Genomic DNA, 23,012 nt, shown 5'->3' on the forward strand with positions numbered 1-23,012 from the left:
AGCATTGATTGCCAGTTCCGCCCAGCTCAGAACGAGTTATGGGCGTGGAGGGGTCTCCTGTCCGGCTGTCTCCTGTGCTCCGCTAGGGAGCCCTTACATAGTCGAAAGTTGCAGAGGTGAAGAGTGAATGAGTGAGGGCGAGGTGGAGGGCGAAGGCTGGAATGCTTGGGTCTTGTGGGTCAGGTCTGGGACCTCGTTTTTGTCCTGGAGCAGAGGGAATACGTGCCATGGTAATGAGAATGCCCACAGGGCCCCCTGAGGGTAGCCCAGAGTGTGTGGAGATGGCTGGGAAAGGTGAGGCTTCAGTTTGGGGGTTCAGGTAGGTGAGGGCCTGTCACTGAGGTCAAAGGAGCTGTGGGCTGGGCCTGGTGGTGGAGGCAGGTGCCTGTAGTCTCAGCAATTCAAGAGATGGAAGTGGGAAGATCACTTAAGCCCAGGAATTCGAGGTTACCGTGAGCTGTGATCACACCAAGGCACCTTAGCCTGGGCACCAGAGCAAGACCCTGTCTCTAAAAAATTAATTATTAATTTAAAAAGAGGCTGTGGGCAGGAGCATACTATTCCCAGTTAGCGTTCAGCACAGTCCCCAGCTTGTCACTGTTACCTGTCTGCTTCCCCCACACACCCCTGGCTATGCTGGGCTGGCCCACAGGCAGCAGTGCCCCCATATTTATCCCGCAGGTGCTGCCAGGCTAGGTAGGGGATGCTGGGGCCTCCCTCAGGGTGCTGGCCACTAAGTGGTCCCCCCGCTAAGCTGAGCAGTGGCTCAGCCTCTCACACTTCCAAGCTGGGCTGGCCCAGCCCAGAACTCACCCAGGGGCCTGGTCTGGGGTCTCCCTGGAGGCTCCTGGTAACAAACAGCCCCTCCCTTTCTGGGTGCTGGTATCCATGGCAACGGTATAGAACCCTTCCCTTCCAGGCCTGCTTGGAGGTCTGGCCTCAGGTGAGTGCTGGGGGTAGAGCCCTAAACTGGGGGTACAAGAGAGAGAAAGAGGGACACCACATCACAGGCAAAGGGCCAGCACCTGGGTGGCAGGGGGACATACCAGGGACATGTCAGGTGGTGACCTGCTGCCCCATCCTGGTCAGAAACACACGGGTGTGGACATCCACATGTGAGTCTCTTCAGAGAGCGACGCTCTGTGAGCAGTGGTGCCGCCTGGGCTGCTCCAACCTGTGTGGCCACAGGAGGCACACATAGCCAGCTTGGGACCCCCACCCCTCCGCTCCTGAAGAACATTGAGAATGGCCCCCAAGTCTGGCCAGGGGGTTGAAGAAGCCGAGGAAGAGGCTCTCCTGTCCCCCACAGAGCGAGAGTCTGTCAGTGGTCACCTGGGACCTCCAGCAGGCGCACCTGCAGCCCCCGAGACCCCCACATGCCTGCCAGACACCACGCCCCACCCCACACGGGCGGCCTGCTCTGCTGACCTGCAGTAAGGAGGGGAGGGAGGAGTGGTGAGCCTCCTGGGCCAGGTGGCCAGGGGCCCAGCCTGAGTAAGCAGCAGGGGCTGCTGTTGCTGCTGCTGCAGGTTGGCTCTTGAGTCCCTGGACCCTCGCACACTGCGGCTGCTGTGGAAGCAGCGAGAACTGGAGATCCAGGCCTTGCGGTGGGCCGTCCAGAATGGCAAGGACACCCGGCTCTGCCACATCCTAGAGGAAGTGGCGGGGATTCCACCCAAGAGGTCTGCAGCACAGTCCCCAACCAACCCAACCCTGCCCTGTCCTCGCCCAGACTCCTGGTTTCTGTCTGACCCCAATCCCAACCGCTGAGTCAGATCCTTACCCTCATCCTCGCCCACACTGACCCTCCACCCTGATCCTAAGTTAACACGCTATAGCCTCAACCCTAACCCTGCGCATGTGGATGGGTGCTAGACCCCTGCCCAGACCAGCCAGAGGCTGGCCGGCCCCAGTGGGGCTGTACTGTGTGCCCTTGGGGCCGAGGTGGCAGTGGAGCCCCTGACCTGACATTAGGAACCCCCTGCCTGAGCGGGGTGAGGGCTGCTGAGGTCGCCCCTCCTCCAGGAGCTCCCACACTCAGGAGAAGTTCCTGCAGAACCAGGTCCAGAAGCTGACCCTGGAGTTGAAGGAACAGAAAGAGCGAGCCCAGTGGGTGAGGCGGGGGCACAGGGAGTGGGCAGGGTCCTGGTGTTGGAGAGCCAGGCTGGGGCTGGCCACCACCACCCACGGGCCCTCCCGGAGCAGGAGAAGGAGCACCTGGAGGAGCGGCTGTTGCAGACCACCCGCACGCTCCAGGAGGTGGAGGCCGAGCTGCAGAACTTGCAGAAGTCCTGCCTCCTGCAGCTGGCCCGCTCCTCGTGGGTGGGCCGCATGCTACGATCCCAGACTGGCAGTGTGGAGGTGAGCCTGTCCCCCAAGCCCTCCTGCCCCAGGCTGCCCTCCTCAGCCCTCCCCCTCTCATCGGGTGCCTCTGCTGGGGTGCCCTGGCCTGCCTGGAAGCCTGCCCTGCTCAGGTTGCCTCTGGAACTCTGGGCTCCAGCAGGGAGGAATCAGGAGGCCTCAAAGCACAGGTGAGGTCAAAGAGAAGAGGTGCTGTAGGGGAGGGGTACCCTTCACCCCAGCCCCTGCCCACTGGCCTCTGGTCCCCTCTTGCAGGTGGTGACGGCAGAGACTCTGATGGACCCAAGTGACCTCTCTGAAAACATTCAGGCCCCCACTGGGGAGGTGAGCTGGGCCTCCCACGTGTGTGGTCTGGGACCTGGAGCCCTGCGGGAGGGGAGGACCACGTGCCTGTTGCTTCCTGGCCAGGGCTTTCGGCTGGAGGACGTGGACTGGAACAGCATTGCCCACCGGTACCCCAACCTCTTCATCAGCCTGGAGCCCAACTCAAAGCAAAAGTAACTGCACAGAGCAGGGACTCCCCAGGGGCCAGAAGGGAGGGCTCACCTTGGCAGGTGAAGACCCAGAACACTAAAGGACCCCTTAGTGTCCCTGGATAAGTCCCTTCAACCTTCCAGTGCTCAGTTCTCTGACCTGTAGGATGCGTTAGGGTTGAGGGACCGTCACTGTCCTGCCATGAGCTGGGCCTGGGTCCTGGGAGGCAAGAGGGGCTCCCTGCTGCACTGTCTTGTGGGGCTGGATGGGGGCAGGGCTGGGGTCTGGAGCTGGAGTGGCCATCAAGCAGAGTGTGGTCCACAGGCAGCCCCGGCCCTTGCCACAGCTGGACACAGGGAGCTCAGAGTCCTCTGGAAAGCACTCTGAGCGGCATCACAAGACCGTGGAGTGGGGCTGCCTGCCCTGTCTGAACACCAGCAGCTCAGGGGGCGCTGACTCCGACTCCAGCAGCTGCCGGCCGGGGCTGCCTTCCCTCGTGCCGGTGGTAGGGCACCCACCCCGGGACCACCGCGCCTCCTCCAAGCAGGCGCTGGTGCAGGCCAGGAGCTCCAGCAGGGACCTGGAAGGTGCAGTGGGGCAGGTCTCCCCCGGTACCCTTCAGCCATCCTTTGCCCCCTCAGAGCTGTGATATCACCCAGAGCCCTAAAGGAGGTCCTCCAGCCCCCAAGGTCCAACCACCACCTTTCCTGCCCCATCTGACCCTGGCCCTGCTCCCCGCGTCCCCAGGTGCTGCAGGCCTGTTCTGGCCTCACAGGGAACGTCCCTGTGAGGCACTCCATTCCAGGGTCCCCTCCCCAAAAGCGCTGCTCTCTCTAGATCTGCAGAAAATCCACTCACCCAGGCACGGCGAGCCACTCCTGGCGCCCCAACCCTGCACAGACCCTGACCACTGGAGCCCGGAACACCTGCAGAGGTAAGGGGCGAGTGACCCAGGCCTCCCGCGACGGGCTGGAGCTGGTTTCCCCGCGGGGCGCGCAGCTGTGCGGGTGGACCGGCCGCATCTCCTCACAGCGCCCTCTCGTCCCAGCCCGACAGGCCTGAAGATCGTGGCCGTGAGCTGCCGGGGGAAGTTCGTCCGCATCTTCAACCCGTCGCAGGAGAGCACGGCCGACCTGAGCGGCATGGTGCTGAAGCAGCTGGTGCGCGGCTTGCCGGAGCGCCTGTACCGCTTCCCGCCGGGCACGCTGCTGGCCCCGCGGCACCACATCACGGTGCGCCCCGGCCCGGGAGCCCGGCCCCGACGGCCCAGCCCGGCCGCCCCTCACCCGCCGCTCCGCGCCCTTCCAGGTCTGGGGCGAGGGGACCCGCAGCGCCAAGAGGCCGCCGTGCGCGTCCTCGGGCCGGGAGCCCGTCCCCCTCCTCTCCAGCCGCGGCTGCGCGACGCTGCTCCTGAGCCCCAAGGGCGAGGTCTGTGCGGGCCCCCGGGGGGGCGGCCGGGGCTGGGGTGTGGGGGTGACCGACGCGCCCCGCAGGTCCTCAGTGAGCACCAGATCCCACGCCGCGAGACTCCGGCCCCGAGGGTCTTCGACGACGGCACCGACTTGTCCATCGACCGCTTCCCGCTCCCTGACGTCGGGCCCGGCGCGGACACCTGCAAGCCGCAGCGCCCACCTCCACCCCTGCGCAAAGGCCGGGTGCGGGAGCCCCGGGTCAGTCGCCGGAGACCAAGGTGGGGACCGCGGGTCCCCGGGATCTGGCCTCCCTCCCCAGGCCCCGCCCCAGAGAAACGGTGCCTCGAATCCCCGCGCTAGGACGGCCCCCAACTTCCCCAGGCCTCGCCCCGGCCGCCCCCTAGTCCTCCAGGACGCCCCGCGGCCCCTGCTCAGCCCCAGGCACGGAGCCCTCTAGGGCCGCCTTTCCCGGGCCGGCCGCCACCCTCACGACCCTCCCCCCACCAGGACGCGGGGCCTGCTGCCCCCAGTGAGCTCGGGGAAACTCTTCCACGCGCGGGAGGGGCCCGCGCGGCCCGAGAACCCCGAGATCCCCGCGCCGCAGCACCTGCCCACCATCCCGGGGGACCCCACCCTGCCGTCGCCTCCCGCAGAGGCCGGGCTGGGGCTGGGGGAGTGTCGGCTCCGGAAGGAGCACCGAGTTCGGGTGAGAGCGCGCGTGCGGGTGCGCCCCCTCCCCTGTCCCTCCCCCTCGCCCGCTCCCTGCTCCTCCCCCGTCCCCGCCCCTCCGCTCTCCTTTTCTCCCCTCCCTGCCCTTCCCCCTCCCGCCCCTCCCATTCCCTCTTCTTTTCTCCCCTCCCCGCCTCTCCCCCTCCCGTCAGCTCCCCTCCCCTCCGCTCCCCTCCCCTCCCGTCCCCGCCCCGCGCGCCTCTCAGCCCCCGCGCCCCGCAGGTGTGCCGGAAGAGCGTGGACCGGAGCTGCCCCCTGGTGGCCCTGTCGGTGCAGAGCACGGCGGAGAGCAGATTCGGCTTCCGCTTCCTCAGCTGCCTGCCGGTCACCGCGGACACCTGCCGCGGCGCCTAGGAGCGGAGGAGCGGGCCGGGACCGCGAGGGAGGGCGCGGGCGGGCTCGGGGGCTGGGCGGGCTGTGTCCGCAGCATCATTTATTGAACCAACGTGGCCTACAAAGTAAACCGCATTTCTGTACACCTGAGAGTTGAAAATGTTGCGCTTGGGTTCGGGGCGTCCTGCGCCAAGAGGAGGGAACGGGCCGCCCTATCGCGGCGCGGGAGTCCTACAGATCCCAGGAGACCGGAGGCCTGGGCCGCACCCCCGGCGGCCTCGGGGCGAGCAGCTGGAACCCTGGGCCACAGCGGCCTAGGAGGTGGCTCTTACCCTGGGGCCAGCAAGGGGGTGGCGGACTGGACTCGCAGCTCCAGCCCCTGCCCCTCGGCCACGCCCAACTGTAGCAGGAGAGGCCTCTGACAGGCCTGCCGGGTGACCAGTGCCCCCACCTCCGTGCCCGAGGGAAAGCCTGGCCCTAAGGAAGGGCTGGGGAGCGGGACCCTCCCTCCCCAGGCCAAACCCAGTTGTGGGCCTAAACGGTTCCAGCCTCTGCTGCCTTCCTGGCGGGTTCCAGTCCCCCACCAAGAGGGTCCTCCCCAGGGCCAGGCACTCCTTCCACCCCGCAACACACCCGCCCAGATGGTCTGTGCTCCGTGACCACATATGTGGGCAGGTCGTGGCCCCAGCACAGGCGAGCTTGGCAGTGGGGGCTACACTAAGTGGGGACGGGGCTGGGGTGAGAGAGTTTAGCTGCCCTGGGAGGTCTGGCTGCTGCATCTGGTGCTGGCTTTGGGCCAGGATGTCCCTGGGCTCGAGGGCTCAGGCTCGAGGCCACCTCCAGGGCTCTCAGGACAGGCACTGCAGCTACCCCATCATCCAGGCCAGGCCCCCAGCTGCCCAGGGCTCGGAGCCGACGCCCCCTGGACTGCAGGTCTGTTGACCACCGTGGGGAGCTGCTGCCAGAATCTCGTGGCCTTGGGTGCTTGGGAGGGGAAGGGACCAGGTGCTGGCTCGAGGTCCTGGAGGGCTCTAGAAAGCAAACAGAGTGACAGCACATCAGAAAGGCTATCAGGGAAGGGAGTCACCCGGTGGGGAGGCCACAGCCCACCCATGGCCCTGCAGCCCCGAGGCAGTGGTCCAGGCTGGGGGTCCACAGGCGGCAGCACCCCTGCACCCCACTTTCTGTGTTCCCAGCCCTGTGACCCCTGACTCGCTTGGGCAGGCCCACCTCTGGGACAGACAAGGAGGCCGCAAGGCCTGGCTCTGACCCTGGGTCATCTGTGTCCTGTCAATGACAAGGAGACCACAAGGCCTGGCTCTGACCCTGGGTCATCTGTGTCCTGACCCTGAGAGTCTGCTCACTGGCTGACTGCCTCGGGCCAGTTCCCAGGCCTCTGGTCCCCCAGCACCCGCCTCCACTGGAGCCCTAGCATGCCTTTGTCCTGACCCTTCCTCGAGGCCACTGCAGCTCCCCCTCCTCCTGACTGCCCTGCCTGCCCTCCCTCCACCCCTGCAGCTCCTGGCCACTAAGTAACCAGCTATTGACCCCTCTGCCCCTCCACAGACACCCACCACCATATGGAAGGGCAGAGGCTTGGCCTGCTCTGTTCCCTGCCCATCCCAGCCCCCTTGACCAGGCTCCTGCACAGAGGAGGGTCAGCTGCCCACTGGGGGGTCGCCCCTGCTCACAGTGCTCCCCGCCCAGCCTGCCTGCCCGCTGAGGGAGGGTCCTCTCTGCCTTGCAGCTGTGGTCACACTGAAGCTGGTGTCCTTCGGAAAGGGCACGGCATGGCTTAATTCTGTGTCCCCGAGTACACGTGCCATCTTTGGGGTGAAGCAGCAGCACCCTCCCTGCCTTGGTCTTCTGGTGGGCACATGCCTGTGCCCCGGAAAACTGCCCCTGGCCATGGTACCCTGGGGTGGCTCCTTCTTTCTGCCCAGTCCCCTCTGGACTCTGTTCATATCCCCTTTTGTGGAACCCCTCTTTCATCCAGCCCGGGTGTCCCACAAGGTCACAGGGCTTGGACCATGGCTTGGGAGAGGGAGAACTTGGGTTGGGACTCCCACAGTCATGAGCCCCCCACCCCCAGAAGGGGGCCCCCCTGTCACAGTCCCTATCAGAGCCCGGCTGAGGAAGTAGGGCCAGGCTGACATGTCCAATCTGGGGTAAGGGCCCCCTGCAGAGTTGGGGTGTTGGGTCACTCCCAGGCACTGGGGAGCAGGCGGGCAGGCTCAGTACCTGAGGCCAGGCTCGGGGGGCTGGGGGGAGTCTTGGGTTCTGCCTGGTGCACTTGCTCTTCAGGGACCCTCCGTGGGCCCCAGGGGGCTACAGCCCCTTCCTGTTGGGACTCCGGGTGCCTATAGGGGAGGGGGCTAGGGTGGGGAGAGGAGGAGGAGCTCCAGCCCTGTCCCTTCTTGGAGTTGATCCCAAGTACATGTGAGGCTCAGGGATGATCCATGAGCCTTGGGACCAGTGATGACTCAGCCAAGGTAGATCACCCCAGCCCTGATCCCCCCATGGGACAGGACACACACAGTGGTAGAGGTGGGGGACACCCACCGCACGCCAAGTTCCCTCCAGGCCCTAAGCCCAGCCAAGGCCAGGAAGTCAGAGCTGTCTGCAGGGTCAGGCTCTGGGGAGGAAGTGCTGGCGGCCAGATCTCCTGGCCTGTGCTGGGGCAGCTGCTCCGCGGGCTCCCTGGCCTGGGGAGGAAAAGGGACTGCTCTGGGGATTCTGGCCCTGGAATGGCGGCAGGGCGGGGCACTGTCAGGGCCAGAACCCTGGACACTGGTTCCCCTGGGGGGCTGGTTCCTGTGGGGTGTACCTGGCACTGGTGCCTACGCTCCCGCAGGCCCTTGGTGGGGTTCCCACACAGGACTTGGCCAGCACCTGCAAGAGACGGCACGGCTGGGCCTGGTTCGGGGCCGAGGGGCTGCAGGGTCAGCTGTGGGGCAAGTAGTTACCATGGGTAAGGCTGCTGGTGTTATCTTCTGGGGCCAGGTCCTCAGAAAGCAGGCCTTCAGGCAGGGGGCCCCCATGGACCAGCAGGGAGAAGGGCCAGGGCCTGGAGGCCCGGGGCTGCGTCTCAGGCAGGTACAGCTCGGGGTCGAGTCTCCGGATGGGGGCTCCACGGGGACAGTCTGCCCGAGGTTCAGAAGCAGAGGTCACCAAGGCTCAGGCCAGCTGGTCAGCCCGGGAGCGCCCCCCAGACTCTGTCCACAGACCAGGGGGCCCGATTCCCACGCTGCATGGCCTGAGGCTGGCCTCTGACGCTGCAGCCTTCTAGAGAGGCCCTCATCTTCAGACCCTTCTCTCCCTCTGCGGGCTGCTCAGAGACAGTGTCCTGGCCTGGGCCGGGGTGTGCCTAGCTCTGGGGACCAGGGGTCAAGGCTGGGGAAGGACATGAGATGTGGCTGTCCGTCTCTGAGAGGCCTGGGGTGGGGGCCTCTTCCTGGGGGGAGCTGGGGCTCAGCAGCGGGTCCTCCGGGCGCAGCTGTCGTACCCAGCCAGGGGAGGCCATTGCCCTTCTTGATGGCCTCCTTCACCGAAAGCCAGTCTTGGCTCAGCCTCGGGGGGGCCGGTGGGCCTGTGTGTGCAGCCGGCACTTCGTCCAGGACCTGCAGCTGGGGGATGAGCTTCCTCACCTCTGCCCTGTAGTTGTAGCCCCTGGGCACCTGCAGGGGGAGGGCGAGGGAGCACAGGTCTGGGTCCAGTGGTTCCTCAGGCCGGCTCTTTCCCTGGCTCCCTTTCCCAGACCCACCATGGGGCAGGGCAGGGGCCCCGAGGTGGTGATGCTGCCCTACCCTGCTGAGGTGGGCTTGGGTCACTCTCAGACCCCAGGGACTTCAGGGACTGGGCTCTCACCCGCTCAGGATACAGGACCCCACTCTCCAGACCCAAGGCCGCGTCCAGGGATGCCCTCTGGCCCATGGAGCTGCCCTCAGCTCAGGGCTCTGGCCCACAGAGCAGCAGCCATTGGGCACTGGTAGATATTGACCCCAGCATGTGGCAGCACCAAGCAGCAGCTAATGAGGCTAGCACTGTGAGCTCAGGGCAAACGTGGCCTGTGCTGGGTTAGCTACCCCGGGGCCTGCACACACAGGTGTGCCAGCTCTGAGCAGGGCATACACAGCTCTGAGATACTGCACAGGGTGGTCTGTGAGGCCTGTGGGGCTGGAGGTGGCTCTGGACAGGGCGTACACAGGTGTGTGTGCACAGCCGTGTACACGTGATTCTTTGTGTTTCCACGTGGCTTATGTGTGGACCTCACAGTGCATGCGTGGGTTAAGGAACATCACGTGTGGGCAGGTGACCCTATGGGATCTGGCAGAGCTGGCCCAGGAGGATGTCCTGGAAGCCGTCAGACTTCCGATGACAGAGGAGATGAACTCAGGGTGAGCAGGCCACAGAGTGCGGGTGGGCACAGAAGTCCCTGGCCAGAGCGGAGGCCCCGGGGCTGGAGCCACAGGGAGCCTCCCCTGGCCATGCACATGCCGGTCGGGTGCCCAGGACACGCACCTTGTTGGTGGGGCCGGGGGCCGGCTGTAGGCACACCAGGTTGCCCTCCAGGGTAAGCGTGGTCAGGCGTGGGCACAGCTGCAAGTAGCGTACCTGCCCCAGGTCCTCCACGCTGTTGCCCTCCAGGTCCAGCACCTCCAATTGCTCCAGCAGGCACAGTGGGCTCAGGTCCGAGATGTTGTTGTAGGAGGCGTAGAGTTCCTGGACAGCGCGGGGCTCTGAGCCAGGGCCCAGCCCAGCCCTCCCCAGCCCAGGGTGCCCAGACTCACCTTAAGTGCTGGCAAAGAGGCAATGCCATCCAGGTCAGTGAGGCCACAGCGAGCCAGCCATAGCACCCGCAGGTGGCCCAGAGACGTGCCCAGGTCCCTGCAGAAGGCAGGGTTTGGTGGGTGACACGGTGCCTAGCCCTCTGCCCAGCCACCACCTGCCTTTGGCTGCCTCCAGGGGTAGGCGCAGGTGTGACCGCCTGTGGTGGCCTCAAGGCTGAGGAAGGGGCTCTCTGCCTCGGCCTCCTGGCTCTGGTGTGGGTACAATGTCCCCCACTTTCTCCAAGCCCCGGAACCTGGCCTGGGAAGCTGCTCTCACGGCGGGTGGCTCAGCTTCTTCCATGGCAGGCTGCAGGCATCACACTTCTCTAATTGTTCCCTCAATAGCGTTTGGGGCACTCGAATTCGGAGTAAGGGTCTGGAATGCTGCCTGGGAGCCTGAGGCCCTGGACACTGATGGCTGACCCCGTGCTGAACTGGCAGGTTTGGTGGGGACCAGCTGCTGGAGGTGGCGGTGGGTCAGGGCGGCTTGACGTGTGCAGGGACACGTTGCTTCCTGCCAGGCCCGCCCTGTCCCCACTGTAGCCACACTGACTACACCATGCAGTGTCCCCAGGGACCCTGCACCTGCCCCTCTCGGCTAGGAGGCCGTCCCTTCAACGCCGCCTTGCCGTCTCCACACCTCTCCTTAGGAAAGGGCCACCTGAGCTCTCAGGCTTTCCCCGAGCAGTCACAGATTCCTCCAGGGTTGGGTGACTTCTTCGGAAATCTTTCTCTCCAGCTCACAGCACCCGTAGGCTGCGTCTCACCTGGGCTTCATTCCGCCCATTGCGTTTTCAGCTTCCTTCTGTGGCTCCCCCAGGTGCATTCCCGGTGGTCTGTCCTTCGGCGCTGCGGAGTCAGTGTCTGTCCTCAGCCTACTGCCTTCAACGGCTTTTCCACTCAGCTCTTAATTGGCTGGGATTTGTGTCTAGAGATTTCTTCAAGAGCGGCTAATGGAAACCCCTTGATCTCTGAGTCACTCACAGACGTCTGCTGGCTGTGCGCTTATGCAGCCATTAGGCTGGGTGTCGGATTCTCAGTTCACGCCGCTTCCCAGGAGACTGCAAAAGCTTTTGTTCCGGTGTCCACTGTGGTGACAGCTGAGGAGCACTTTGCTTTTTCTGACCTTAAAAAAACCACTTGAGGCTGGGTGCGGCGGCTCACGCCTGTAGTCCCAGCACTTCGGGAGGCTGAGGTGGGTGGATCACGAGGTCAGGAGATCGAGACCAGCCTGGTTAACACAGTGAAACCCGTCTCTACTAAAAATACAAAAACATTAGCCAGGTCTGGTGGCAGGTGCCCGTAGTCGCAGCCACTCGGGAGGCTGAGGCAGGAGAATCGCTTGAACCCGGGAGGTGGAGCTTGCAGTGAGCCGAGATCATGCCACTGCACTCCAGCCTGGGCAACAGAGCGAGACTCCGTCTTGGGAAAAAAAAAAAAACTTGAGGCTGGGCACAGTGGTTCATGCCTGTAATTCCGGCACTTCAGGAGGCTGAGGTGGGAGGAGCACTTGAGCCCAGGAGGTCGAGGCTGTCGTAAGCCATGGTCACACCACTGCACTCCAGCCTGGGCGACAGAGTGAGACCCTGTCTCAAAGAAAAAAAGACAACTTGATCTCTTTTCCTGGCTGCTCGAAATTTTTACCTTTGTCTTCAAGCCAGTAACTTTATTAGGATATGTTTGAGTGCCAACGATTCAGTTTGTTTTTCCTTTCAGTGTTTTATTTCTGACAAGTTCCTTTGAATTTTTTTTTTTTTAGATAGAGTCTCACTCTGTCACCCAGGCTGGAGTGCAGTGGCGCGATCTTGGCTCACTGCAAGCTCTACTTCCCAGGTTCAAGTGGCTGTCCTGCCTCAGCCTCCCGAGTAGCTGGGATTACAGGCATGTACCACCGCACCTGGCTAATTTTTGTAGTTTTAGTAGAGACGGTGTTTTGCCTTGTTGGCCAGGCTGGTCTCGAACTCCTGACCTCAGGTGATCCAACCACCTCGGCCTCCCAAAGTTCTGGGAATATAGGTGTGAGCCACCACGCCCAGCCTGATTTATTTCTTTTTTTTTTTTTTTTTTTTTTTTTTTTTTTTTGAGGCCGGAGTCGCTCTATTAGCCCAGGCTGGGTGCAGTGGCGGATCTCAGCTCACTGCAAGCTCCGCCTCCCGGGTTCACGCCATTCTCCTGCCTCAGCCTCCCGAGTAGCTGGGACTACGAAACATTACCACCTCGCCCGGCTAGTTTTTTTGTACTTTTTTTTTAGTAGAGGCGGGGTTTCACCATATTAACCAGGATGGTCTCGATCTCTGACCTGCATTGATCAGCAAATCACCGGCCTCCCAAAGTGCTGGGATTACAGGCTTGAGCCACCGGCGCCCGGCCTTTTTTTTGAGATGGAGTCTCGCTGTGTCTCCCAGGCTGGAGTGCAGTGGCGTGATCTCAGCTCACTGCAAGCTCCGCCTCCCGGGTTCACGCCATTCTCCCGCCTCAGCCTCCCAAGTAGCTGAGACTACAGAGCCGCCGCCATGCCGGCTAGTTTTTTTTTTTGTATTTTTAGTAGAGGCAGGGGTTTCACCATATTATGGGAGATGGTCTCAATCTCCTGACCTCGTGATCCACCCATACCGGCCTCCCAAAGTGCTGGGATTGAGCTTGAGCCACAGCCCGGCCGATTATTTATTTCTTATTTTTTGGAGGCCGAGGTCTCCTCCTGTCGCCCAGGCTGGAGTGCAGTGGCGTGATCTCAGCTCACTGCAAGCTCTGCCTCCGGGTTCCATGATTTCTCTGCCTCAGCCTCCAGTAGCTGTGACTACAGGCTGCCACCACCACGCCTGGCTAATTTTTTTTTTTTTTTTTTGTATTTTTAGTAGAGATGGGGTTTCACCATGTTAGCCAGGAGGGCCTTGATCTCCTGACCTCGTGATCCGCCCACCTTGACCTCCGAAAGTCCTGGGATTACACGCGTGAGCTGCCCTGCCCAGCCTGAATATATATGTGTGTGTGTGTGTGTGTGTGTATATATATATATATATTTTTTTTTCAGACAGAGTTTCACTCTGTCGCTGAGCCTGAGTGCAATGGCCCGGCGATCTCGGCTCTACAGCCTCCACCTCCCAGGGTGCAAGCGTTCTCCTGCCTCAGCCTCCCAAGTAGCTAACTTTGGGATTACCTGCCTTCTGCGCCCAGCCAATTTTTGTATTTTAGTAGAGATGGGGTTTCACCATCTTGGCCAGGCTGGTCTTGAACTGCTGACCTCGTGTTCTACCCGCCTTGGCCTCCCAAAGTGCTGGGATTATAGGTGTGAGCCACTGCGCCTGGCCTGAATATATATATATATATTTCTTTTTTTTTTTTTTTGAGGCAGTCTTACTCTGTCGTCCAGGCTGGAGTGCAGTGGCGCGATCTTGGCTCACCGCAACCTCCGTCTCCTGGGTTCAAGCGATTCTCCTGCCTCTGCCTCCTGAGTAGCTGGGATTACAAGCGCATTTTTTTTTTTTTCGTATTTTTAGTAGAGACGGGTTTTCACCATGTTAGCCAGGCAGGTCTTGAACTCCTGACCTCAAGTGATCTGCCTGCCTCAGCCTCCCAAAATGTTGGGATTACAGGCGTGAGCCACCGCGCCTGGCTGGGGGACATGTTTCTAAGAAGTCCATTTTCCAAACCCATCCTAGTTTCTCGTTTGTGGTGTCGTCTGGTGCCTGCTGCAGGCCTGGCTTCGTGTCCAGGCCTCTCTGTTCCAGTCTGTGGGCTGCCCACCATGTCTGCCCCCTAAGTGTTTTCCAATTTTCTTCCATTTCCAGATTTTCATGTATTTTATTAAATTCCTTTTGATATTTATTTTATTTTACTTTTTTTGGGGGGGATGGAGTCTTGCTCTGTCACCCAGGCTGGAGTGCACTGGCGTTATCTCGGCTCACTGCAAGCTCCACCTCCCGGGTTCACACCATTCTCCTGCCTCAGCCTCCCGAGTAGCTGGGGCTACCGGCGCCCGCCACCTCGCCCGGCTAATTTTTTGTATCTTTAGTAGAGACGGGGTTTCACCGTGTTAGCCAGGATGGTCTCGATCTCCTGACCTTGTAATCCATCCACCTCAGCCTCCCAAAGTGCTGGGATTACAGGCGTGAGCCACTGTGCCCAGCCTACTTTATTTTTTTGAGGCAAGTTTCGCTCTGTTGCCCAGGCAGGAGTGCAGTGGCGCGATCTTGGCTCACTGCAGCATCTGCCTCCCGGGTTCAAGCGATTCTCCTGCCTCAGCCTCCCGAGTAGCTGGGATTACAGGCATGCGCCACCATGCACAGCTAATTTTGTATTTTAGTAGAGATGGGATTTCTCTATGTTGGCCAGGCTGGTCTCGAACTACTGACCTCAGGTGATCTGCCCACCTCAGCCTCCCAAAGTTCTGGATTACAGGCGTGAGACACCGTGCCCAGCCCATTTTGATATTTGTTTCTCATCTGGAAATAACGAGATGTGGCCCTTGGAGCCCAGTTCACACAGCTGGAGAATGTTCTAGAATTCTCCCTGGAATTCCCCTGCCTTATGCTGCTGGGAACAGGCTACATAAAACCAGCAGCATTTTCACAAAACCCACTTTGCCCAAACCCCCAGAATAAAGTTGGATGTTCCTTCAGCCTCGTTCTTTCCCTTCTGATGACGTGAGAGCTGCTGAGGTCTTCAGCTCCGAATGCTGTGAGTTGCTGCGGGGCACGGAGCTTCCGGTGCTTCTCTTGGGGGCCGATCCGGGTTCTGTGCACAGGTTCTGGCTGGAGGTTCTCCCGGCGGCTGCCATCTGGTCTGGGTTCTATGCGCAGGTTCTGGCAGGTGGTTGCTGTTCTTGCCCAGACCCCAAGCTGGTGGCCGCATGGTGCAGCCAAAGTCCTGGGCTGCAATGAGCAGTGCGGGGGCCTGGCCCCTAGTCCTTGGTTGGCTTTGGGTGTTCACCAGGGACACCTCACAGTGGGGGCTCTGGGCCCAGGTCAGGGGCACCTTCGGGGAGTTTGCCACACGACCTGGCATGACTGCCCTGACCCTGGCCCCAGCTCTGAGTGAGGTGATACCTGCCGCAGGGGGCTCCCACCCATTGTAGACACAAGAGATCCATGTGCAGGGGTCACGCGGCAAGGGGGGTGCATCTGGGCTGAGCCAGAGGCTGCAGGGCATAGGCAGGACCCCCGGAAGTCAGGCTGGCCCAGGACCTCGTCCTTTCAACAAAGACCCTCTCAGAGACCCCCTCACACCTGCCTGAATGTCCCAGGCTCCCCCCAACTGCCCATCCACCCTCCACAGGGTCACTCACAGTCAGGCAGCCAGCAGGATGGAGTTCTCTAGACCCCTGGGTCCCTTGTCCCAGCCCAAGTCCCTCTACTCCCACCAAGTTCTCCTGCCATCCCTGCAGGGCCTGCCCCATGGGACACCCTCATGGCAGGGCCCCAGCCCACCCCACCCAGGCGCTCACCTGAGGGAGCCCAGGTGGCTGCCGTTCAGCTTCAACTGGTCCAGGATGGGCAGGTGCACTCCTGTAGGGCCACAGGAGGAGGAGGTTGGCTGGGCCCCTCACCCCTGCCCACGTCTGCACCCTCCTTCACCCCGAGGCATCAGCCCCCCTGGTCCCTCGTTGCTAGTGGGCCAGCCTCACAAGCCGCTCCCCACACCACAGGAGGGGTTGTGTGGCACCCAGGAGCTGCTCCAGGGCTGCGGGCTCCTCTGGCCACCAAAGGGCTCTGCTGATTCTATGGGGCCTGGTAGAGGGTCTGGCCCAGCGGCCCTGAGCCCCCAAAGCTTCATAGCTCTGCGGCCCCCATCTGTAGACAGCCTGAACGCAGCACAGCATGGAGGGGTGTCCACACAGCAGGGAAGCTCAGACCATTGTCCCTGGACTGCACGAGGCCACTGGGCTCCAAGAGTTGGCTCAGAAAACTGGGGCCAGGCTGGCGTGGCTGGGTGGTGCTCCCTTGACTCAATGTCTGGGCCCCACCCCCGAGCTGCCTCCACACCCTTCCCCTGGCATCTCGGACCATCATGCACAGCCGCACACACAGCACAGGACCAGACCATGACACGCCCCCGCCCCAGGAAAAGGCTCTGCGTTCGGAGTCTTTTGTAGGATGGGGCATGCTCCTGTGAGGCAGACAGAATCCCTGCATCGTGAGAAGGGGTGCAGAGTGGCCAGGCGCGGTGGCTCACGCCTGTAATCCCAGCACTTTGGGAGGCCAAGGCAGGCGGATCACGAGGTCAGGAGATCGAGACCATCCTGGCTAACACGGTGAAACCCCGTTTCTACTAAAAATACAAAAAATCAGCCGGGCGTGGTGGCGGCGCCTGTGGTCCCAGGTACTCGGGAGGATGAGGCAGGAGAATGGCGTGAACCCAGGAGGCGGAGCTTGCAGTGAGCTGAGATCGCACCACTGCACTCCAGCCTGGGTGACAGAGTGAGACTCCATCTCAAAAAAAATAAAATAAAATAAAATAAGGGGTGCAGAGTGTGTGGGCACAGGCGCTCTAAGACCGTGCCTATAGACAGGGCTCGAGTGAGTGCAGATGGCCGCGGGGTGGCCACACACAGTGGTCAGGGACCTCACAGGCCATTGCAAAACAGAAAACAAGACCAATGGAGATGGGCCTGTTTCACCTCAGTCGGTCGGAGAAATGCAGACAACCAGTGATCCTGGGTGGGAAGACCCTTCCCTGCTCTAAAGGTCACCGTGGGGCCGGGCGCGGTGGCTCAGGCCTGGAATCCCAGCACTTTGGGAGGCCGAGGTGGGTGGATCACGAGGTCAGGAGTTCAAGACCAGCCTGGCCAACATGGTGAAACCGCATCTCTACTAAAAATACAAAAATTACCCAGGCGTGGTGGCTCCTGCCTGTAATCCCAGCTACTCAAGAGGCTGAGGCAGGAGAATTGCTTGAATCCAAGAGGCGGAGGTTGCAGTGAGCCAAGATCGTCCCACTGCACTCCAGCCTGGGCAACAAGAAAGAGACTCTGTCTTAAAAAAAAAACAAAACTGGCCGGGCACGGTGGCTCAAGCCTGTAATCCCAGCACTTTGGGAGGCCGAGACGGGCGGATCACGAGGTCAGGAGATCGAGACCATCCTGGCTAACACGGTGAAACCCTGTCTCTACTAAAAAATACAAAAAACTTGCAGGGCGAGGTGGCGGGCGCCTGTAGTCCCAGCTACTCCGGAGGCTGAGGCAGGAGAATGGCGTAAACCCGGGAGGCAGAGCTTGCAGTGAGCTGAGATCCGGCCACTGCACCCCAGCCTGGGCGACAGAGCAAGACTCCGTCTCAAAACAACAACAACAACAACAAAAAACAGAAAAACAGGCCAGGCGCGGTGGCCCATTCCTGTAATCCCAGCACTTTGGGAGGCTGAGTTGGGTGGATCACTTGAGGTCAGGAGTTTGAGACCATCTTGGCCAACGTGGTGAAACCCCGTCTCTACTAAAAATACAAAAATTAGCTGGGCGTGGTGGTGCACACCTGTAATTCCAGCTACTCGGGAGGCTGAGGTAGGAAAACGGAACCTGGGAGGCAGAGGTTGCAGGGAGCTGAGATCGCACCGCTGCCCTCCAGCCTGTTGGGACTGAGATCGCGCCGCTGCCCTCCGGCCTGTTGGGACTGAGATCGCGCCGCTGCCCTCCGGCCTGTTGGGACTGAGATCGCGCCGCTGCCCTCCGGCCTGTTGGGACAGCTGGTGACGTTTGGACGTGGTCTTCAGCACAGCTGAGATTCACATACAGGTGTAATTCCTGACTTTGGCCATTGTACTGCATTTGAGAGAACGTCTATTCCTCTCAGGAAACACGCACTGGAGTGTCAGTAGATAAAGGGGCGCTGCATGTGCAACTCTCAACTAGTTCAGGAAAAAGAACAGCGGCCTGATGTGCTGTGCACACATGGGAGCGAGCAGGGGCGAGCAGCACCGTGAACACGGCGAAGGAGAAGGAACTTGGTGGGGGTGGGGAGGGAGCGGTTTTTTTTTTTCCTTTTTTTTTTGCGACAGGGTCTTGCTCTGTCGCCCAGTCTGGAGTGCAGCGGTGCAGTCTCAGCTCACTGCAGCTTGACCTCCCCGCCTTCTGCGTAGCTGTGACTACAGGTGCCACCATGCCTGTCTAATTTTTTATTTTTAGAGACAGGGGTCTTGCTATGTTGCCCAGGCTGATCTCAAACTCCTGGGCTCAAGTGATCTGTCTGCCTTGGCCTCCCACGGTGCTGGGATCACAGGCGTGGCCCCTGTGCCTGGCTGAGATTATTTCAAGATGAGTTTCAGGAGACGCCATGTGGCACTCGGCACCATTTTGTCCTCTGCTCCTCTGTGATGCTGGTGTGGGTGTGTGGAGTGTATGCTGGGGGTACTGGTGTGGGTATGTGGAGTACTGAGCGTGCTGGGGGTACTGGCGTGGGTGTGTGCAGTACTGAGCGTGCTGGGGGTACTGGCATGGGTATGTGGAGTACTGAGCATGCTGGGGGTACTGGTGTGGGTGTGTGGAGTACTGAGCGTGCTGGGGGTACTGGTGTGGGTGTCTGGAGTACTGAGCATGCTGGGGTACTGGCATGGGTGTGTGGGGTACTGAGCATGCTGGGGGTACTGGCATGGGTGTGTGGGGTACTGAGCATGCTGGGGGTACTGCGTGGGTGTGTGGAGTACTGAGCATGCTGGGGTACTGGCATGGGTGTGTGGGGTACTGAGCATGCTAGGGGTACTGCGTGGGTGTGTGGAGTACTGAGCGTGCTGGGGTACTGGCATGGGTATGTGGGGTACTGAGAGTGCTGGGGTATTGTGGGTGTGTGGGGTACTGAGCGTGCTGGGGGTACTGGCGTGGTGTGCGGGGTCCTAAGTGCATTGCCCTCTGCCTGTACCTGACACAGACCTCAGGTCAGAGATCAACCCTAAGGAAGCCGATAGGCAGCCAAGAGGTGAGAACAGCTTTGTTATAACCAGGAAATGTGCGTTGTTTACGGAGAGGCCTGGCCATGGCTATGGCCATGGTGGGGTGGGATGAGGCTCACCAAAGTTCCCCAGGCTGCCCTCACGGGTGTCCACACACATCTCCAGCGCCCTCACCAGCCGAAGGTCATCCACCTGGGCCAGGGCCTGCTGTAGAAACCAACTGGGACTCAGTGCTGATCCTGGCTCTCCCCACTTTAGTTCCATCCTTGCTTCTGGCTGCAGGACTCTGGGGTTCCCGCTGGAGTGGGCACCGACTTTTCCCTGCCTTGGCCATGTTGGCCCTGGTCTGGGTGGTGGGATGGAAATGGACGTGACATGAGCAATGCTGCACTTGACTGGAGGGCCACTGCCAGAGAAGGACCTGCCTTGGGGGCTGCCCATCTCCAAAGAGACTCCCAGGGCAGACACACCACATCCGGCACCCAGAGCCCGGACCGCGCCTGGCCCTGCCCTGAGCTTTGAGCCGTCTGGTCTCCTGCTTGAGTGAAGGACCAACCCCCTCTTTGGTTGGAGGATAATGGACACTCAGCCCCTACTTGTGGGTTCTGGCCTGGCTCAGTCCTGTCTGTGACCCAAATGCTTGGGGACATCTGTGTCACCGAGCACCTGGTGTTGCTGGTGTTTTGGGGTCTGGTAGGGGTCCCAAGGGCAGAGTGGGCGGAGTGGACTCAGCTGCAGGGGCCAGGCTGAGGCCAACCATCAGCAGGCAAGACCAGCAAGAGGGGGACAGAGGGCAGGCTGGACCATCAGCAGAAAGGAGCCCTGGGATGTCACCCCACGCAGGCCTCTGTGGCCACAGCCCCCAGTGCCCACACTCACCAGTCGGGCAGGGGACAGGTACTCTTCCACCAGCTGCTCTCCAAGGCTGTCCCTCTGGCTGCCAGGGCCCTTGCTCTGTGGGCAGGGGTTGTGCAGGCCTTGCCAGCTCAGCTCCCGCACCCGGAAGCTGGAGGTGCTCGGCCGAGGCCCACGGGATCTGTCCCAGCCTGGGTCCATTCACATGTAACCTGCTGACAGAGGCAGAGCGCAAAGCTCCAAGCTGTTGCTCCTCCTCCTCTGTAGCCTGGCTGAGACCCTGGCACAGCCCTCAACTCCCTGCCCCCGCCAACACACACAGCAAGCCCTTGGCACCCACCCCCACCCCGAGCCTAGAGAAGGCTCCTAGCTTGGCTGGGCCTCATGGAGCCCTAGTCTGCTTAGTTTCAGCCTGGAGGGCCTCACGCTCCCCTCCCCCAGCCTTGGCTCGACCCCCTCTGCTCCGTAGGACGCCCTCCCTATGTTTCTGCCCATCCTCAGGGTCCATGCAGGGAGTGCTGACTCCATGCCTCCCCACCTGAGGACCATGAGGGCTGTGAGCCTGATGGTGCCAGGCCAGCTGCCTGTGGCTATGGGGCTCCCGGGGCTGCCTCAATCTGTGGGCTATGGGTCCTTCTCCACCTGATGGTCTCTGAGCCTGGGGTCCAGGATCAGGTCCCAGGCCTTCCCCTACCCCACCCCTGTGCCAGCCAAACCCCTTCTCCTGCAGGCAGCTGCTTTCTTCTGCTGTGGGTCAAACATCCAGGCAAGGAGGCGGCACGTGCCCTCAGGCAGTACCTGCAAGAGTCAGGGTGGCTTCCTGGCCAGTTTACTGTGCCCAGGGGAACCTGGAATGGGCCGGGCTGAGGTCACAGCACCCTGAGGTGAGCAGGTCAGCCCAGGACCTGACCATCCACAGGCCCAGCTGGCGAGGAGGAAGACAGAGTCAGGTGTGTGACCGATGCTAGGTTACCTCTGGGTTCCCCAACGCGATGCCTGCTGCTATTCCAAATCCCACTTCCCTCCTTCTCCACAGGGGTCCTCTCTTGCACCCCGTTCTTCCTGAGCCCCTCTCCAGGCCTCTGAGGGTGTTGGCCCAGTGTGTCCCTCTCCTGTACCCCGTTCTTTCTAAGCCCAGTGTATCCCTCGACCACCTGCACCAGGCTTACCTAGTGTTGCCCCTTAAAGATGCAGACGTCTGGCAGGGTGCAGTGGTTCACGCCTGTAATCCCAGCACTCTGGGAAGCTGAGGCGGGCAGATCACGAGGTCAGGAGATGGAGACCATCCTGGCTAACACGGTGAAACCCCGACTGTACTAAAAATACAAAAAATTAGCGGGGAGTGGTGGCAGGCGCCTGTAGTCCCAGCTACTTGGGAGGCTGAGGCAGGAGAATGGCGTGAACCCAGGAGGCAGAGTTTGCCGTGAGCCGAGATCCGGCCACTGCACTCCAGCCTGGGCGACAGAGCGAGACTCTGTCTCAAAAAAAAAAAAAAAAAAAAAAGCAGACATCTGCCTCGGCCGCAGACCCTGGAATCACGAGCTCCAGGGGTGCAGTGAGAAATGTGCTTGGAGCGTCCAGCATCCTCCTCCCTGACCACCTTCCTCTGTTCAGTCTGGACCTGGACTGACTCCTTGACAGCACTCCTCACCCAGCCTCTCCCCACCCAGCCTTCCCAGATTTATCTTCCTGATGAGACAAATTCTCTTTGGAGCCCTGTGTGTCTTACTATGTGTTCGGTTGAGGGCCTGCCTCGCCCCAGCGCTGTGGGCTGCACGTGGCCTGCACGTGGCCTGGGTGCTCCTCTGCTATCCACAGCCGCAGGAGACGACGCTCAAATATTTGTCGAAGGAATCCGTGAACAGGCAGATGCACATGTAGCCACTTAGAACTTTCTGGCCGTGGCTTTCATCTGTTGACCACATATGGACATTGAAGATGTATCCTCTCCATCCTGTCTACAGCTGCCCCTGCGCCAGGCGAGTTGGCCGGCCCTTGACAGAGGTGGTGGGCGGGAGTGTTGGAGCAGGGCAGCGGCTCAGGCTCCGGGTGCCTCAGTGGCCTGGTCTGGAAGGTGACCATGCACCAAGAATCAAAGAAGGTAAGCTCAAACTAGAGTCTCAAGGAGTTTCCAGCCAGAATCTCCCCCACTGCCTGCCTTTCTCCAGACGGTGGAAGGTCCCAGGCCTCACAGCAGGACCCCACCACTGCGTTCCCCCAAAGACTCTGGCCACCTCCATCCCAGGCCTGCCAGTCTTGAGCCTCATGGAGTGCGTGAGCTGGCCGGGTCATGCGCAGCCCCAGAACATCTATGGGTGGCACTAAGGGCTGAGTCAGCCACCCCTGTCTCCTCTGTGCCCAAGAGCCCGAGTATCAGGCTGGTCTGAGCCGCAAGGCCTAGGGGTGCAAGGACCAGGGGTTGGAGGTTGTGGAGTCCGAAGCCCCCACTGGACTCCCACCTCAGACACTGCTCCTGGTGTTCTCGCCCAGGCCTGAACCCATCCGCACACTTCGCAGTCCTGCTCCTACCCTGTGTCCCCTCTGCGAGCCCCCATGCTCCCCAAATTGGAAACTGGAGGAATTCTGTCTCCACACCCCAGCTAGTGCCATTCCCTGGTGGGTAGCTCATCACCTCTGGTCCCCTGCAGCCCTTGCCCCTTCACCATGGACGCTGGGAGGGCAGAGCCCGCTCCCCTTCTGAGCCCCACCCTGGAACTCCGAGCACCCTGGGTCCTTGCCTCTGCATCTCCCTCAGGGGCAAGGCTTGGGGCCCCTCCTGCCTCCTGACAGGGAGCCCCTTCAGTGCAGGGCCAGGGGGTGGTGGAGGCAAGGGTCCCCAGGGGACCAGATCTGACGTGCGGGGCCTTCACTGGGTCCCCGTTGGCTGTGCTGCTTAGTCCCCGCGCCCTCGCCTCGGCGCAGGCTCCCTCCTGCCACCAGGCATAGGGCGAGGCCTGTGGCTCCCACCCCAAGGGTGTGCTCGGCTCTCACCTGAGGGCTCAGCCCAGGTGTCCGGCCCTGGCAGCTCGGCCCTGGGCGCCCTCCGCCGCCAGGCGCTGTCTCCTACTCCAAGCTGTTCTTCCGGCTGCGGGGTTGCGGCCTGGGCCCCATGGCAACGTGGGCGGGTCCTCATTTGAATACG

At 61.5% G+C, this 23,012-nt stretch overlaps 2 protein-coding genes across 8 annotated transcripts; one reads left to right on the forward strand and one right to left on the reverse strand.

The window, feature by feature from the left end:
* The first annotated feature begins 1,219 nt into the window (after nucleotides 1–1,219).
* Nucleotides 1,220–5,454, forward strand: LMNTD2 (lamin tail domain containing 2). 3 transcript variants are annotated; one of them, XM_031653853.1, is made up of 13 exons: nucleotides 1,220–1,433; nucleotides 1,530–1,682; nucleotides 2,026–2,113; nucleotides 2,206–2,361; nucleotides 2,617–2,685; nucleotides 2,770–2,858; nucleotides 3,160–3,422; nucleotides 3,673–3,769; nucleotides 3,884–4,067; nucleotides 4,144–4,263; nucleotides 4,329–4,525; nucleotides 4,755–4,953; nucleotides 5,199–5,454. In XM_031653853.1, the coding sequence occupies exons 1-13, from the start codon at nucleotides 1,246–1,248 to the stop codon at nucleotides 5,328–5,330; spliced, it is 1,935 nt and encodes a 644-aa protein (XP_031509713.1). In that variant the 5' UTR covers nucleotides 1,220–1,245; the 3' UTR covers nucleotides 5,331–5,454. The 3 variants fall into 3 exon arrangements, with proteins under 3 accessions (XP_031509713.1, XP_021781051.2, XP_021781052.2); XM_021925359.2 differs by lacking the exon at nucleotides 4,144–4,263; XM_021925360.2 differs by lacking the exon at nucleotides 2,206–2,361.
* LRRC56 (leucine rich repeat containing 56) lies at nucleotides 5,376–23,012 on the reverse strand. Of its 5 annotated transcripts, none has more exons than XM_009185207.4 (14): nucleotides 22,862–23,012; nucleotides 21,600–21,937; nucleotides 21,040–21,181; nucleotides 19,895–20,085; nucleotides 19,135–19,222; nucleotides 15,582–15,642; nucleotides 10,100–10,196; nucleotides 9,831–10,031; nucleotides 8,815–8,986; nucleotides 8,276–8,452; nucleotides 8,137–8,201; nucleotides 7,872–8,014; nucleotides 7,551–7,684; nucleotides 5,376–6,340 (listed from the first exon to the last, which is right to left on the reverse strand). In XM_009185207.4, the coding sequence occupies exons 4-14, from the start codon at nucleotides 20,069–20,071 to the stop codon at nucleotides 6,027–6,029; spliced, it is 1,629 nt and encodes a 542-aa protein (XP_009183471.2). In that variant the 5' UTR covers nucleotides 20,072–20,085; nucleotides 21,040–21,181; nucleotides 21,600–21,937; nucleotides 22,862–23,012; the 3' UTR covers nucleotides 5,376–6,026. The 5 variants fall into 5 exon arrangements, with proteins under 5 accessions (XP_009183471.2, XP_003909369.2, XP_009183472.2 ...); XM_003909320.5 differs by having other exon boundaries at nucleotides 19,895–20,082; nucleotides 21,040–21,186; XM_009185208.4 differs by having other exon boundaries at nucleotides 9,924–10,031; nucleotides 21,040–21,186.

This window comes from Papio anubis, chromosome 12, assembly GCF_008728515.1.
Source record: "Papio anubis isolate 15944 chromosome 12, Panubis1.0, whole genome shotgun sequence".
Lineage (NCBI taxonomy): Eukaryota > Metazoa > Chordata > Mammalia > Primates > Cercopithecidae > Papio > Papio anubis.

What these genes read in the sequence shown, in the direction of transcription:
- LMNTD2 (XM_031653853.1), top strand. Translation starts at nt 1,246, where the DNA reads ATGGCCCCCAAGTCTGGCCAGGGGGTTGAAGAAGCCGAGGAAGAGGCT. An exon ending in GAGCCCAACTCAAAGCAAAA is followed by an intron (nt 2,859 to 3,159) that starts GTAACTGCACAG and finishes TGTGGTCCACAG; the next exon opens with GCAGCCCCGGCCCTTGCCAC. An exon ending in GGAAGGAGCACCGAGTTCGG is followed by an intron (nt 4,954 to 5,198) that starts GTGAGAGCGCGC and finishes CGCGCCCCGCAG; the next exon opens with GTGTGCCGGAAGAGCGTGGA.
- LRRC56 (XM_009185207.4), bottom strand. Translation starts at nt 20,071, where the DNA reads ATGGACCCAGGCTGGGACAGATCCCGTGGGCCTCGGCCGAGCACCTCC. An exon ending in CCTCTTTGCCAGCACTTAAG is followed by an intron (nt 10,032 to 10,099) that starts GTGAGTCTGGGC and finishes CGCGCTGTCCAG; the next exon opens with GAACTCTACGCCTCCTACAA. An exon ending in CCCCCCGAGCCTGGCCTCAG is followed by an intron (nt 6,341 to 7,550) that starts GTACTGAGCCTG and finishes TTTGCTTTCTAG; the next exon opens with AGCCCTCCAGGACCTCGAGC.